Genomic DNA, 12,667 nt, shown 5'->3' on the forward strand with positions numbered 1-12,667 from the left:
TGTTTTGTGTGTCCAAGTGAGAATTCTGACAAACGCAAACACAGACACTCGCTGCATGTTTGTTTGTGATGAGATTCATGATTCATTTATTGGCAAAAACAACATGAAGCGAAAGTGAAAGTCCCCCCCCCCCAAAAAAAAAAACATGGTCCCCTCTTTCACCATCTACACGCACGTGCACGCACACATGCTGGTGGGAACATGTGTATACAACCTCACGCACAGAGAGAAAGACGCAAACGCATGTACGCAGACACGTGTACACGCAAACACACACGCACATCCAATGTAATGCAAAAACGTGCAAGCACATAAACGCAGGTGTGTGTGTGTGTGTGCGCGCTGAGCTCAAAGTTGGTGCAGATGTGGTGTCGGCCCTTTAAGAGGCTGCGGTGGTGTGTGTGTGTGTGTGGGGGGGTTATCCATAAAAGCGGACTTTATTCTACGTCCGCTGTCATCTTAGCAGACGTGCTGGCTCACACAAGCGGCGCCACCGAGATGGCGGGACGATGAGGAGCGCGGCGTGAACGGCGACGAGCGGAGGAGGAGGAGGAGGAGAAGGAGGAGAAGGAGGAGAAGGCGCCCTCGCACTCGGAATGGGCAACTCGTCCTTCCCAGGCATGTAGCCGCCGCAGGTATTCTTAACTTTGTCGCCGCTCTGGACTTGTGCCGACTCTCTCGCGTGCGCGCTCACGTTGACGCGCGTCTCCGCGGTCTCTCGGCGGCGCGGTCATGCGACACCGCAGGAAGTGAGCCAGCGCTTCTTTTTTTTTTTTTTTTTTTTGCGTCTTGCTTCCCTCAGGTGGGAGCGCGTGATGCTGCCACTTTGGCACGACCGCGGTGTCTTTTGGCATTTTTCATTTGGTCGGCGCAATTCTGCAATCGAGAAATCTGGCAGACTTGTCTCAAAGATTCCATTTTCTATAGCAGCGCTTCCAATTTTTTAAAAGTAATGCAAACGTCTTTGAACACATTGTCAGAGAGAGAACAAGAGCAATGGATGAGACAAACATTTTGTACAAAGTGATCTTTGCCTTTACTGGAAGCAAATTGCCCCCCCAATCAACAAAGTTGTCTTCCACACAAGAACAATCCTCAAATGAAAGGAACCTGCAGCCGTCGCTTTCTGCACGCACAAAAACTAAAAGCAGGATGAAAGATTTCACATTGGATCATCTTCAGCCGAAACGAAATACGTGTTACGCCACCTAGTGGTCATTAAGATATTTCTTATTTCTGTATAGACGGGATCGAACGTGCGTTTACTTTACGACGAAGTATTTTTGGTACTTTCGTTACAATTGGACGAGACGTGGCACTTGACACAAGGTCACACTTCCAAGATGAAATGGCGAAAAAGTTGTGAATTATTACGCGGCTGAAAATGGGAATGCCACACGACGAGGCTCTCGATCTCCGTTCCGCAAACTCCTTTGGCGAGCGAGCGAGCGGGGAAGCGGCGGTGGGCACTGCGACACCGCGCAGGGTGGCGAGAAAGCGGCATCATTGGAAAATGGGGAGGGGGGGACATGTGCAGCGCTCAGATAGGAAGAGGAAGAGGAAAAGTGCAGAAGCGATAGAAGCGCTTCATTCTCCGCCAGAGAGGATTAAAGAGGCTGCGAGGGAGGGAGGGGGGGGCGGCCAAGTGGAGGAAAGGGAAAGAGGGGGGGGAGGGGGGCGCCAGCGCGGCTCACCAGACATGAAGAAGGCGCTCGGCCAGCGGGGGGCGCCTCCCGGCTACGCAACGTGTGCCAGGTGCAGTCACCCCCCCCACCCCGCCCCGCCGGGCTGCCTTTCGTCTTCACACAAGTCCGCCCGTGCACCACTCGCGCACGCGCATGTGTTGGCTTTGCGTGAATGCGCGTTGCATGACGTGACCGTGCATGTGTTGTCGTTACATGAAGTTGACATGATGACGTTTTTGATTTGACTGCCGTTGCGTACTTGACGTCACGTGAAGGCGTGTCACATGAGTGCTGTTTGAACGTGCGCGCGCTCACGTGACTGATCACAGCTGCACGTGCTGGCTTGTTTTGTCGCGCCGGTTCACAATAAATATTCTCTTTGAAGAAGAATCCTCCAATCCGCCGCTTCTGTCGAGCCGCTGAGTCGATTTAGCAGCACCAAACGTGCATGAGCGTGCGCGCGGATGCTTCATGCGTGGCGCGCGCGGAATCTTCGGGAACGCTCGCAGTGTAGCGATGGAGCGACGGAGCGACGTCAACTGCAGACACTTCAAGGGACTGACTCGTTTTATGTTTGCTTTTTTTCACGCTCACGATTAATTGGCAACCAATCGGTGATCAAAATAATCGGGAACTATTTGGGTCATGGATTTCAAATTGTCCAAATGCTGTCAATTTCTCTCAACAGGAAAATTCCAATTTTTGTCTGACTGATAAAACACAAAACTCTTGAAGGAGTGTCATTTCTCCCTGTCGACAGAAACGTGTATTGCTGCGCAACACGCTTAATTCATTCGTGTCAAGCAGAAGCAGAAAAAGTGGAAGTAAAATGGCTTTTGGGGCAGGCATGAAAAGGGGGCGGGGCATGCAGCCCAACTCTCCATTGACTGTAGGTTTAAAAATGTTGGCACAGGATTTTGCGAGAAACTTGATTTTCTTGATTCGCTTTGGCGGGCCACTTAAAAATGATGTGACGGGCCAGATCTGGCCTTCGGCCGCCAGTTGAACACCTGTGCCACACACCTGTCTCTTGTGGGTTAGCGACGAAGCGATGTCTCCTCTGCCTCTGACGGCGCCGCCTCGCTCTCTCGCCTCCCATCCAGGTCGAGAGAAGAGAAAGTCTCCCATGATCTCCGCCAGTGATGCCGAATTCCCGCCGGATTGCCACACGCCGGGCGGATCCCGGGGGGCCCGACGTTTCGCCGCCAACGGAGGGGTAGCGTCCTCCCCGCCGCAGCGGCGTCGCGACACGCCAGCGGCCGACGGAGCGCAGGCCCTGAACGGCGTCCGCCAGGCCGACGCCGGCAACGAGATGTCGCTAGGGGGCGCCGCCGCTCGAGGACGACAGGTACGCTCGTCGTCGTGACCGCCCGACGGGGCGTCCGGCTTAAGCTGCGTTTACTCGCACGCGCTTTGTCCTCAAACGCAAGACGAGCTTGTGCAAGAAATGTCCTAATGGCTTTTTGGACGCTACTCGTTCGAAAGTCCAGCGTGTGCCCTCACGCTTGGAGTAAGGCTCTTGTGAAAACATGCACATTCGACTTGGTTGATTTGCGTCATGTAAAGGTGCGAATAAATTAGCCGGCTCATCACGTTGAAATAAATTTCTGCCGTTAGCGTCACTCCTGCGGCGGTGTCTTGCCTGGACGCCTTTTTTTGCGGAGGGGGCAGGGGCTGGAACAGGCCAATAATTTCTATGAAGAAGCCCGCAGGGTCCAGGCCGGAACGTTGCCGAGATCGCAGCCGGAGGGCGGGGGACTGACGAGCGAAAAAGGGTCAAGTGCCCGGCGTAATTGGCGTCACGCAAAATGTGTGTCGGCTTGACACGCGCGGTCGCCATCTGGTGATTTTGTGCCAGCCGGCGTTACGTAACGGACGTTCTCTAACTGGCGTTACGGGGTCAACGTTACATGAAGGCGTGAATGCCGATCGTCGGGGGCGGGGGGGCTTTTAGTCAGGAGCGAGAGACGGTGACAGACAGCTGAGAGAGCGAGAGACGAGGAAGAGGAGGGCGGGGGTTGGGGGTGTTGAGGAGGATGAAGATCGCCTCGGAGGCGCCGCCGTAGCGACGAAGCCACCAGCAGGAATTCCGGCGCGGCAAACCGTTTTGGGGAAAAATGCAGCGCCAGGAGGAGGAAGAGGGAGGACGACTGAGTAACCACGGTAACCGTCTCCGCTCGTGCTTCGTCCTGGCGGGGGAAAAGGGACGCTCCTCTGCAGCGCCGCCGCCATCATGTTGATGTTGTGTGTGAGGACAGCACACACACGTTGATAGGTCTGCATGTGCTTGTTGCCGCGGGGACAACCTGCTGGAGCGAAGACGTGCATGTGCGTGTGTGTTTGCCCGCAGAGGAAGAGGAAGGGTGTGTACAAAGATGGCTGCTTGCGTGTGTGTGTGTGTGTGTGTGTGGAAGCCAATCATGTCACTTCCTGGCGTGCATGTCAAAGCCAGCATGTTAAGCGGTCCTCACGGGACAAAATGTTGATTTATTTATTGACTTATTCATTAGATCAGTACAAGTTTTCACTGTTCCGTGCACACCGATACCAAGTTCCGATACTAAAAGTACTTCAATGCCCACAATGAACGCGTTGTTTCTGTCTGATGCAAAAGAGATGTGTCAAACTGCTGCAATGTGATGCCACCTGCTGGACAGGAGGACTAAATCAAAAAAAAAAAAAGGACGACATGGATCTTTTTTTTTTTCAGTGGCCAGCCCCACTTGAAATTTTATCCAGTGTGATTATGCTTTGTGTTGGATCTGATTAATTTTTTTCCTTCCCAAATCTGCTCCAAATCAATCGTACGTTCGTTAAACTTGTTTCTTGAGAAAGCAGCTTCCTAATTTTCACGGTCCAAGCCGTCATTTGGCTGATTTGGTGCGCGATGGGGGCAATTAATTGCGTGACTTTTTTGGGGGGGGACGTGGTGGCACTTGGGCACACGCTGATGTCATTTTCATTGAAATTCAAAGTGCATACTCGTTCCTTGTTTGTTTGAGTTCAGCTACTAGCGCCATTGTTGTTGTCATCGTTTTACTAGTGTCCAAGTTGTCGTACGAGTGTGCGGAAAAACGAGCGTCACCGGCACCACGTGGTCACGGTCGAACGGGCGCACTTTGGTTGAAGCGCTCCGACGACTTGCCGGACGCTTTTCTGACTTGCGGAGTCGCGAGCGGCAAATGTTTGACTTTGTGTTTCTTGTCGTTCTTGTTCCTCAGCAACAAGCTAACTACTGGAGCTTCAAGGTCAGCGCTCGTCTTTCTCGTCCTCTCTCTGCCTCGTGCCTCATCTTCATCACATTTGCGCCCGTCATGTCCGCTCGCCACTCTCAATAAACATGGCAGAAGCCTCCGTTGCCACGGCGACCCCACCTTACACACGGTGGGTTCTATTTTGCTTCACGAAGCGGGAAAAAAAATCAAATCGGCTTTCAAGTTGATCAAGTTCACATTGAAATATGCGAATGAAGAATTTAGCATTTGGCAAAACAAAGCAAGTAACTCGCACTCGCTTTTGTCGTTCAAACGCGAAGCTTGTCAAGTTCGAGGATGAAATTCATCACAATGACACACTCATGTTTGTGTGTGCGCGCGCGGCAGCGCTACGCTTCCATGTGCACAGGCCAATATCGTTGATTTTCGAAAAAAAAAGTTTTCGCCGTTGAGCTCAGTGCTGCCGACCGGAATGTTGTGGCGCGACGTGGTACTGCACCGAAGGTGCACAACTCTCCATTTCGACGGCGCGCAAGAAAGAACCCCGGAAAAGTGACGATTGCTTAAAAATGTGCGGCGAAGTGGCAAAAAGTGTGGCAAGACAAAATTGATGACTTGACAGAGAGTGAGTGAAGCTAATCCTTCACTCCGCTTGACAATATGGCCGCAAGAGGGCCGTTGTCATGGTAACGGCTCTGCAGGCGAGCTGGCAGGGTGGAATATCGCACGCGGGACGATCGTGCGCTACCGCCGACGTGGATTTCCTTTTCTCTGCTCCATTTGGTGCCTTCCGAAAGCAAATGTTGAACCGGACGCGTGAAAAGCTGCAACATATTGGAAACGAGGACGGCGCGTGCGCTTCGCACAAAACAATCGCTCGCTTTCGGAACGTCGTTCGTTTGTGAGGGAAGGACTCGACCCGAACCCGTCAGTCCCGGCGAGCCGGCTCGACGATTGAAGGATTTAGACTGGTCCTGCTGCTCGCCCGCTGATATGGCGCCGCCTCGTAAATCACAATTCCCGAGTCGGAGGATCGCATTCTGACTGTCGGCGTCGCTCCGTTCCCGTTGCAGGACGGCCATGAACAGTGATGCGCGTGCACGTGAGGCTCATGACATTCACGCATCCCGACTCACCACCTTTTTTTTTTTTTTTAACTTTTGAGGCGCTCAAAAAAATCCCTTTGGCGTGAGACGGTCCCCCAATCCTCCAAAGGGATTTTCAGCGGCCATATTTCAGTCGACAAAACCAAAGTGGCCGCAAACGATTGCGTGTTGTCTCGTGGCTTGCGGTGGCGGCGGCAGAGTCGAACGCCGCGCGCCAGCGGCCAGAGCCCGACGCGAGGCGGCCGACTTCCCTTCAGGTCGACGGAACATCTGGACGTGATGTCGGAGCGCGAGCTTCCGGTGGCCTTCAGCCGCATGAACCGACTGCGCCAAAGTCTCCCGCTGGCCCGATCGTCGGCGGGCGGCGGCCAGGCCAGGCTGCACGCGCCAGGTGGGCCCCGCCCCCACATGACCCGGAAACGGAGATCGCCACGCCGCCTTACTTCCTCTTCTCCTTCCCGCTGGCCCGCATTCAATCTTTCCGACTTGCATCCTTCCATTTCTCCTTTCCTCACTCCTACGTTTTCCTCTTGGTGTCCTTCCTTTTCTTCTTCCTTCCATTCTGGCCTCTTCCCTCCTCCCTCGCGCCGAGCAGGTATGCTGTTCCTCCAGCTCGGCGAAGAGACTCGCCGCGTGCACCTGACGCACGAGCTGAGCAGCCTCGACACCCTGCGCGCGCTCATCGTGCACATGTTCCCGCAGCGGCTCAGCATGGCCGCGCTCAGGTACGCTCGCGCGACGGCGCCACCTTGTCACGTGGCGGACGTCGGGAGGCCCGCTCTCGCTCCGCCGTCTAAAAACGTTTGCCGTGGCGTTTCAGGTCGCCCAGCACGGCGCTGCTGATCAAGGACGAGAGCCGGAACGTCTTCTACGAGTTGGAGGACCCGCGGGACGTTCGGGACCGCTGCGTCATCAAAATCTACTGCAAGGAGCCCGTCTACGGCACCTACCCGGGTCAGCGGCACAACTCGCAGCTGCTGGCCAACGGCGACCTCCGGGTGAGTCGCCTCGCCTCACGCTGTGACATCATCGCATCAACGAGGTCCCGGAAGGGCCGGTTGCCATCCAGTGGCGGCCGTGATCCGTCCTTTCATCCTTCGCATCTCTTCGCTTTCCTTGTTGCCTTCTTCCTTTCCTTAGTTTTGCTTTTTCTTTCCCACCCTCCATTTTTACTCTTTGCGCCTTCACGTTGCTCGGATTCGCTCTAAGAGACCTGCTGTGCATTTTGCGTGTGTGTCCAGCGCGAGATGGTGTACACCCCCCAGGACTCACCCCCCAGCCGGCGCTTGGGCACACCCCCCGCGTCCTCGCAGCATCGCTCCGCCTCGTCCTCGCCACCACAGGGCTCGCCATCGCGGACACGGCTCCTCTACGGCGGCGGCGGCGTCCGTCCATCCTCGTACGCGGGGCCGCCGCCGCCCCACCACCACGGCGCGTCGCTGGCACACCACTCGCCGCCACCGGCCTTCGGCGCCTCCTCCAGTGCCATCCTGGAACGTCGCGATGTGAAGCCGGACGACGAGGTGGGCGGGGCCCGCGGCGTGATGCTTTTGCGGGCTGACGAGCGCGGGGGGGGCGGCATCTACGCTGACCCCTTCGCCCTAGGCGTGGACGCCCGCTTGGGGCCCGCCGGGCCGCCACACTCGCCGCTTCCCAGCCGGAGCGACCCCTACGGCTCCTTGTACCGGCGAGGAGCGGGCGGAACGGTGTGCTCCCTGATGGACGGCGGCGGCCTCTACAGAGGGGGCGGCGCCCTTTACAACATGGACACCTACGCGGCGTCCATGTTGGCGGTAGGCCTGCGTGGGGCGCCGCCCTCCTCGCCGCAGAAGATTCCCGATGCGCGCGAGGTTTACGCCAGCACGCTGCCGTCCCGCGGTTCTCCCGGCAGAGGTGAACGGCGCCGCGACTCTGTGATGTCATCCGCGGGCGGCGACAGTCCCCGAGGTCGAGGGCTGACCTCGGAGCAGCTGTGCCTGTTGGCGGTGGCCGCAGGAGACGGGGGCGGAGTCAGGGCAGACGAGACGGAAACCAGGTGAGGAAGAGGAAGATGAGGATGATGATGATGATGATGATGAGCGTTTGTGTGAAGGGAGCGCATGGAGGTGATGGAGAAGCAGATCGCCAGCCTGACCGGTTTGCTCCAGCGAGTCCTCAGCAGAGCACCTGAAGACCACGGCCTGTAAGTCATCCCTTCATTCCTCTTTTTTTTTTTTTGGCTTCCTCACTTCAATCGTTGTCTCCTTCCCGTTTGTGTTTTCCGAAGGGAAAAAATGGAGTCGGCCAGCGACGGCTCAGGAACCGAGCGTAAGTGAAATGATTGGAACTGCTAGCATGTAGCCGCCGACTAGCCGCTAATTGCGCTTAGTACGCAACCACCGACAGCTAGCTTGTAAATGCTAACGTGTAGCGTACCCTTGCGCACCTCCCCTCTGCTAACTGCTGCTAGCATGTAACTGCTGCTCATGCTTCTTGTTCTAGCTGGACCTGCTAAAAAAAAAGGTACACATCAAGCCTGTCTGCATTGGCGTGTGTGGTCGTGCGCGTGCGCGTGCGTGTGCATGAATGACATCAAAATGTCCGTCAGTAAACCTGAATGTCGTTTGCAGTCCCAGCTGTGGCGTTTGGCGAAAGTCTGACTCTCTGTTGCTCTGTCTCAGCGGTGACACCGTCCGGTCCTCTGGCGCTGATGCCGCCGCCCGCGAGCGCGAGCGCGAGCGCGCCCGCGAGCGCACCCGCGAGCGCGCCCGCCGCCGCCGCCAGCCAACCGCTGACTGTGACGCGCGTGCAGATGCAGCGCCACCTGCTGGGCCTGCAGCAAAGCACCAATGCGCTGCGTACGCAACTCTCACAGCTGCGCAACATGCAGGTGTGTGCGTGTGTGCCTGCGCGTGCGCGTGCGCGTGTGTTGGAAGACGAGAGTAAAAGTGTGTGAGTTTGGGACCGTGTGATGATTCCTACTAAAGTGTGTGCGTGTGGTCAGCTGGAGAATCAGGATTGTGTGGTGGCTCTGCTGAGGCAGACAGAGGCGGAGCTTAGCGTGCTGATGCTGGACGCGGCGCGCACGCAAGAGGACCCCCTGCAGCGGCAGCGCCTCCTGGTGGAGGAGGAACGTCTCAAGTACCTCAACCAGGAGGAGATGCTCGTGCACAAGCTGTGGTGAGTACGCCGCCTCGCTCCCCTCCTGCACCACGTGACGTTGACCTTTGACCCGGTGCCTGCCAGCGACCTGGAGCAGTGGGTGGAGGACCTGCAGAAGCCGTCGAGCGCGGCGCGGCTTCCGGTGAGCCAGCAGGACCTGCGGCAGAAGGCGCAAGAGCTCAAAACGCTGGCCGACACGCTCGGCAGCCTCAAGAGTGAGTAATCGAGTACTCAAGTACCGGACGCTGACTACTCGAGTACGTCGTCGATCGACTTCAAAGCACTGCATCGAACGTCCTCTTCCTCGGCATCTTCCCTTTTTTCTCCCCTCCTCCACCCTGGCGTCTTCTTCAACGACTCGCTTCTCCCGCCACCCCCTTCGCGCTTCTCCTCTTGCTCCTCCCTCCCTCGTCTCCGTCGACACCAGGCCAGTTCCCGGGCCTGCGGAGCAAGATGCGCGTGGTGCTGCGCGTGGAGGTGGAGGCGGTGAAGTTCCTGAAGGAGGAGCCTCATCGTCTGGACGCGCTGCTGCAACGATGCAACAACGTGCGCGACACGCTCAGCGACATCCGAAGGTAAGCGCGACGGCGTCTTCGCGCCTTTCATCCGCACTTCTTCCCTTGCTTTCCTCCGCTCGACGTGCACTCTCCGCCTCGCGCAGGCAGGCCGGCGAGAAGGAGCAGGAAGACGCGGGCGGCCCGGCGGGCGGCCCGACGGACGACACCGGCGACGGCCGCGTGGCGAGCTGCGCTCCTGAGCCCGACAAGACGCCTCCGCTCAGCTTCCGAAGTCGCGTTGGGGCTGAAAAGAGCGTCAACGCGCACGTGTCCGCCGATGTCACGCTGGTGAGTCGGCCCATTTTGTCCATTTTTCTTTTTCTTTCAAGCGACAGATTAGGAGACAACCGACCCTTGAAGCTGCTCGTTGTCTCGTCCAGCTGAAGTTTACTCGAACGCTCGAACGGACAACGAAGGCCATTTCACTTTGTATCGTCGCCTTGCCGTCGGAATGTCGCGGCGAGCTAAAATGCTAGCACACAACGGCCCTGGTGGGGAACTATGCGGCGGCCTTTTTTTGGAACCTTTCACGCGATGGCTATCCAAACACAAACTGTGGAGCAGCACATGTAGACACTCGCAGGCTTCGATTGTTTTCGTTGACCGAAATGACTTTCGCAAACTCGTCTTTTTCATTTGTGTTTCGATGGCCCCCTCGCCAACTCACGATGGACAAACTGTATTTTTTATTTGTTGTCCTTTTTCTACTTTTTGTCCAAAACGTATCAATTGCATTTCCATTCGCCTCAACGGCAAAAGACGATTTGAGAGACGACGAGAGTTGTCACGGAATGCAAATCGCGAGGCGCAAAGTGAGTTGATGAGCTTTCTGTGGTGCTTTGTGATCATCGTCGTTTGTGGCGGCGCTCGCTCACTTCTGCTATTTCAAAGAGCTGTCATGATGATGATGACGATGATGAAGATGAAGGTGACGCGTGTGCCACCCGTGCCAGGCGGCGGAGCGCGACTGGGCGGAGAAGCGTGCGAGCCTGACGCAGTTCAGCGCTCAGGACATCAACCGGCTGCTGGAGGAGACGCAGGCCGAGCTGCTCAAGGCCATCCCCGCCCTGGACTTGGCCGCCAAGAACGTCAGCAAACCCGCCGTGCCTCCCAAACCCACGATGGCCGTCGCGGCCGGCGAGCAGCCGCCGCCAAACAAAGTGCAGCTGGTGGCGCAGAAGCTCAACAGCATGGAGGGCGCCACCTACCCGCGAGCTTCAGGTAGACGGAAAAAAAAAAAAATTGAGATCCTGTCAATGTTCTGCTCCACAAATTTGGGCTCACTTAGAAAGCACGTGAAATGCAAAAATGGTTGACTTTTGGTCCTCACGTGTGTCCCCAGTGGACGCAGGCGTGTCCCGTTGCCGCTCAGATAAGCCGTCCAAGTCTCCGCCGCCGCCGCCGCCGCCTCGCCGGAGCTTCCCGTCGGCGCTCGCCGCACACCGCGATGCCGCCGCCGCCGCCGACAACAAGAGCGCCAAGGTGAGTTTGTGGCCGGCGGGCCACCCGTCGACTTTCGGCTTGACGTCGTCGTCTGTGCCGCCTTCAAAGATGGACGACTGCGATCTGCCCGTGACTCTGGTCAAGCTGAGGCGGACCGTCCACTCCGACGCGCCCCGCCCTGCCTCCACGCCGCCCGTCGTGGCGGCGTCGGGCCTCCGGGACGACAACGACGGCGTTGACAAGGAGGTAGCGTTTGTCCGGCAAAGTCCAAGCAAATAAAAAAATAATAAATAAATAAAAATAGTTTGCTGCATGGGAATGTCTCCTCACATCATTCTGATTTTGCCACATCCAACATGGCAGCCATGCAGCTGTATGTTTAGGCTGCGTCTGCTTCCGTTAACCGTCCCATTCCCTCGCAGGTGGTCGGCGGTCTGCCGGTGTCTGTCAAAGGTCCGACGGTGGCGGCCCGCCTCAAACATCTGGAACAAGGAACCCGCAAGTCCAAAGAGGAAGTCCAAGCGTTGGCGGGAGGCCAGCAGCAGGTATTCCACTTCTAGAAGCTGCAGTGGCGCTCGACGGCCAGCGGGGGGCGCCGCCGCTTTCACTTTCTTCGCCTTCTGGAAGCCAGATGGCTTCGTTTCTTTCTGCGTCTTTGTTTGGAATTAGCTTCGTGCTAACGTGCAATAATCTACTTCTCACCTCTTGTCGTCTTCTTCCAACTTAAAAGAAAAAAAAAAAAAAAAAGACTAAACGAGAGATGCAAAGCTGCCCAGCCAGTAAAGTCCAAAAAGCACAAAGGATCCTTTTTGGCCTGTCCCACTTGGTGGCCCGGATCGGCGTTTCAAATCATTTGCATGACAATTCATCTGTAGTCACATGAGCCGCCGCTGCCGACCTTTAAGCCCCTCCCACTTGCGGAGGTCCGTGATGACGTCACAGGCGGCGCGGCGATGTAGACTTTAGAACATGTCGATGTTGTTGTGCTCTGAAGACGTACAAAAAAAAAGACAAATGCCATCTATGTTTTCTACTTGTTTACTATTTTTATACGCACGTGAGACATCGACGGTGTCAATTATAATTTTTATGATTTCCAGAGTTTTTCTTTTATCTGACGACCATCGAGCTCCGTCGGCCATTTTGTTTCCAGGCTGTCGCCGCCATCTTTCGCTTCCGTGGAGTTGAATTTGTCTGTCGTCTCATCGAGGAGAAAAGTGGCATGCAAACTGTAAACACGTGCACGCTGACAACTCGTGATATGAATAATTGTCATCATAATAACAAAAGTGACGTCACCGCTCTGTGGTCAAAACACGAGCGTGTTCTAGAGTCCGATAGAATTATTTTTTTTTTTCCTAAATGGTTCTAAAAGTGGCAATAAAAGAAAAAGTTTGGTGTGCAACTTGGAATGTTGATGCTCGCTGTGTGGGTCCCTCGTGACGCGTCGCCCCAACGCATTCCGGCGCCAACCGCGGACTTTTCCACGTCCTTCTTCTCGTCTTTCGTGACGATAAGAT

The 12,667-nt window shown here is 56.1% G+C and overlaps 1 protein-coding gene across 10 annotated transcripts; it reads left to right on the top strand.

Annotated features, from left to right (window-relative positions):
* The first annotated feature begins 447 nt into the window (after positions 1-447).
* Positions 448-12,559, top strand: LOC148317891 (SRC kinase signaling inhibitor 1-like). 10 transcript variants are annotated; one of them, XM_088285046.1, is made up of 19 exons: positions 448-635; positions 2,789-3,033; positions 4,907-4,933; positions 6,205-6,397; positions 6,602-6,731; positions 6,827-7,004; positions 7,248-8,041; positions 8,099-8,188; positions 8,273-8,313; positions 8,488-8,508; positions 8,667-8,875; positions 8,990-9,165; positions 9,232-9,362; positions 9,575-9,722; positions 9,809-9,992; positions 10,658-10,925; positions 11,047-11,186; positions 11,256-11,393; positions 11,570-12,559. In XM_088285046.1, the coding sequence occupies exons 2-19, from the start codon at positions 2,812-2,814 to the stop codon at positions 11,705-11,707; spliced, it is 3,228 nt and encodes a 1,075-aa protein (XP_088141172.1). In that variant the 5' UTR covers positions 448-635; positions 2,789-2,811; the 3' UTR covers positions 11,708-12,559. The 10 variants fall into 10 exon arrangements, with proteins under 10 accessions (XP_088141172.1, XP_088141168.1, XP_088141169.1 ...); XM_088285042.1 differs by having other exon boundaries at positions 450-618; XM_088285047.1 differs by lacking the exon at positions 448-635 and adding an exon at positions 1,668-1,755.
* Positions 12,560-12,667: the final 108 nt, after the last annotated feature.

The sequence above is a fragment of the Idiotropiscis lumnitzeri genome, chromosome 20, assembly GCF_059441095.1.
Source record: "Idiotropiscis lumnitzeri isolate Australia: NSW breed Sydney's pygmy pipehorse chromosome 20, RoL_Ilum_1.0, whole genome shotgun sequence".
In the NCBI taxonomy this organism is placed as follows: domain Eukaryota; kingdom Metazoa; phylum Chordata; class Actinopteri; order Syngnathiformes; family Syngnathidae; genus Idiotropiscis; species Idiotropiscis lumnitzeri.

Bases quoted from the DNA above. Each gene is read 5' to 3' on its own strand.
- LOC148317891 (XM_088285042.1), top strand. From the start codon at position 597: ATGGGCAACTCGTCCTTCCCAG. The intron at 9,166-9,231 runs GTGAGTACGCCG...GGTGCCTGCCAG, and splicing joins ATGCTCGTGCACAAGCTGTG to CGACCTGGAGCAGTGGGTGG. The intron at 9,363-9,574 runs GTGAGTAATCGA...CGTCGACACCAG, and splicing joins CACGCTCGGCAGCCTCAAGA to GCCAGTTCCCGGGCCTGCGG.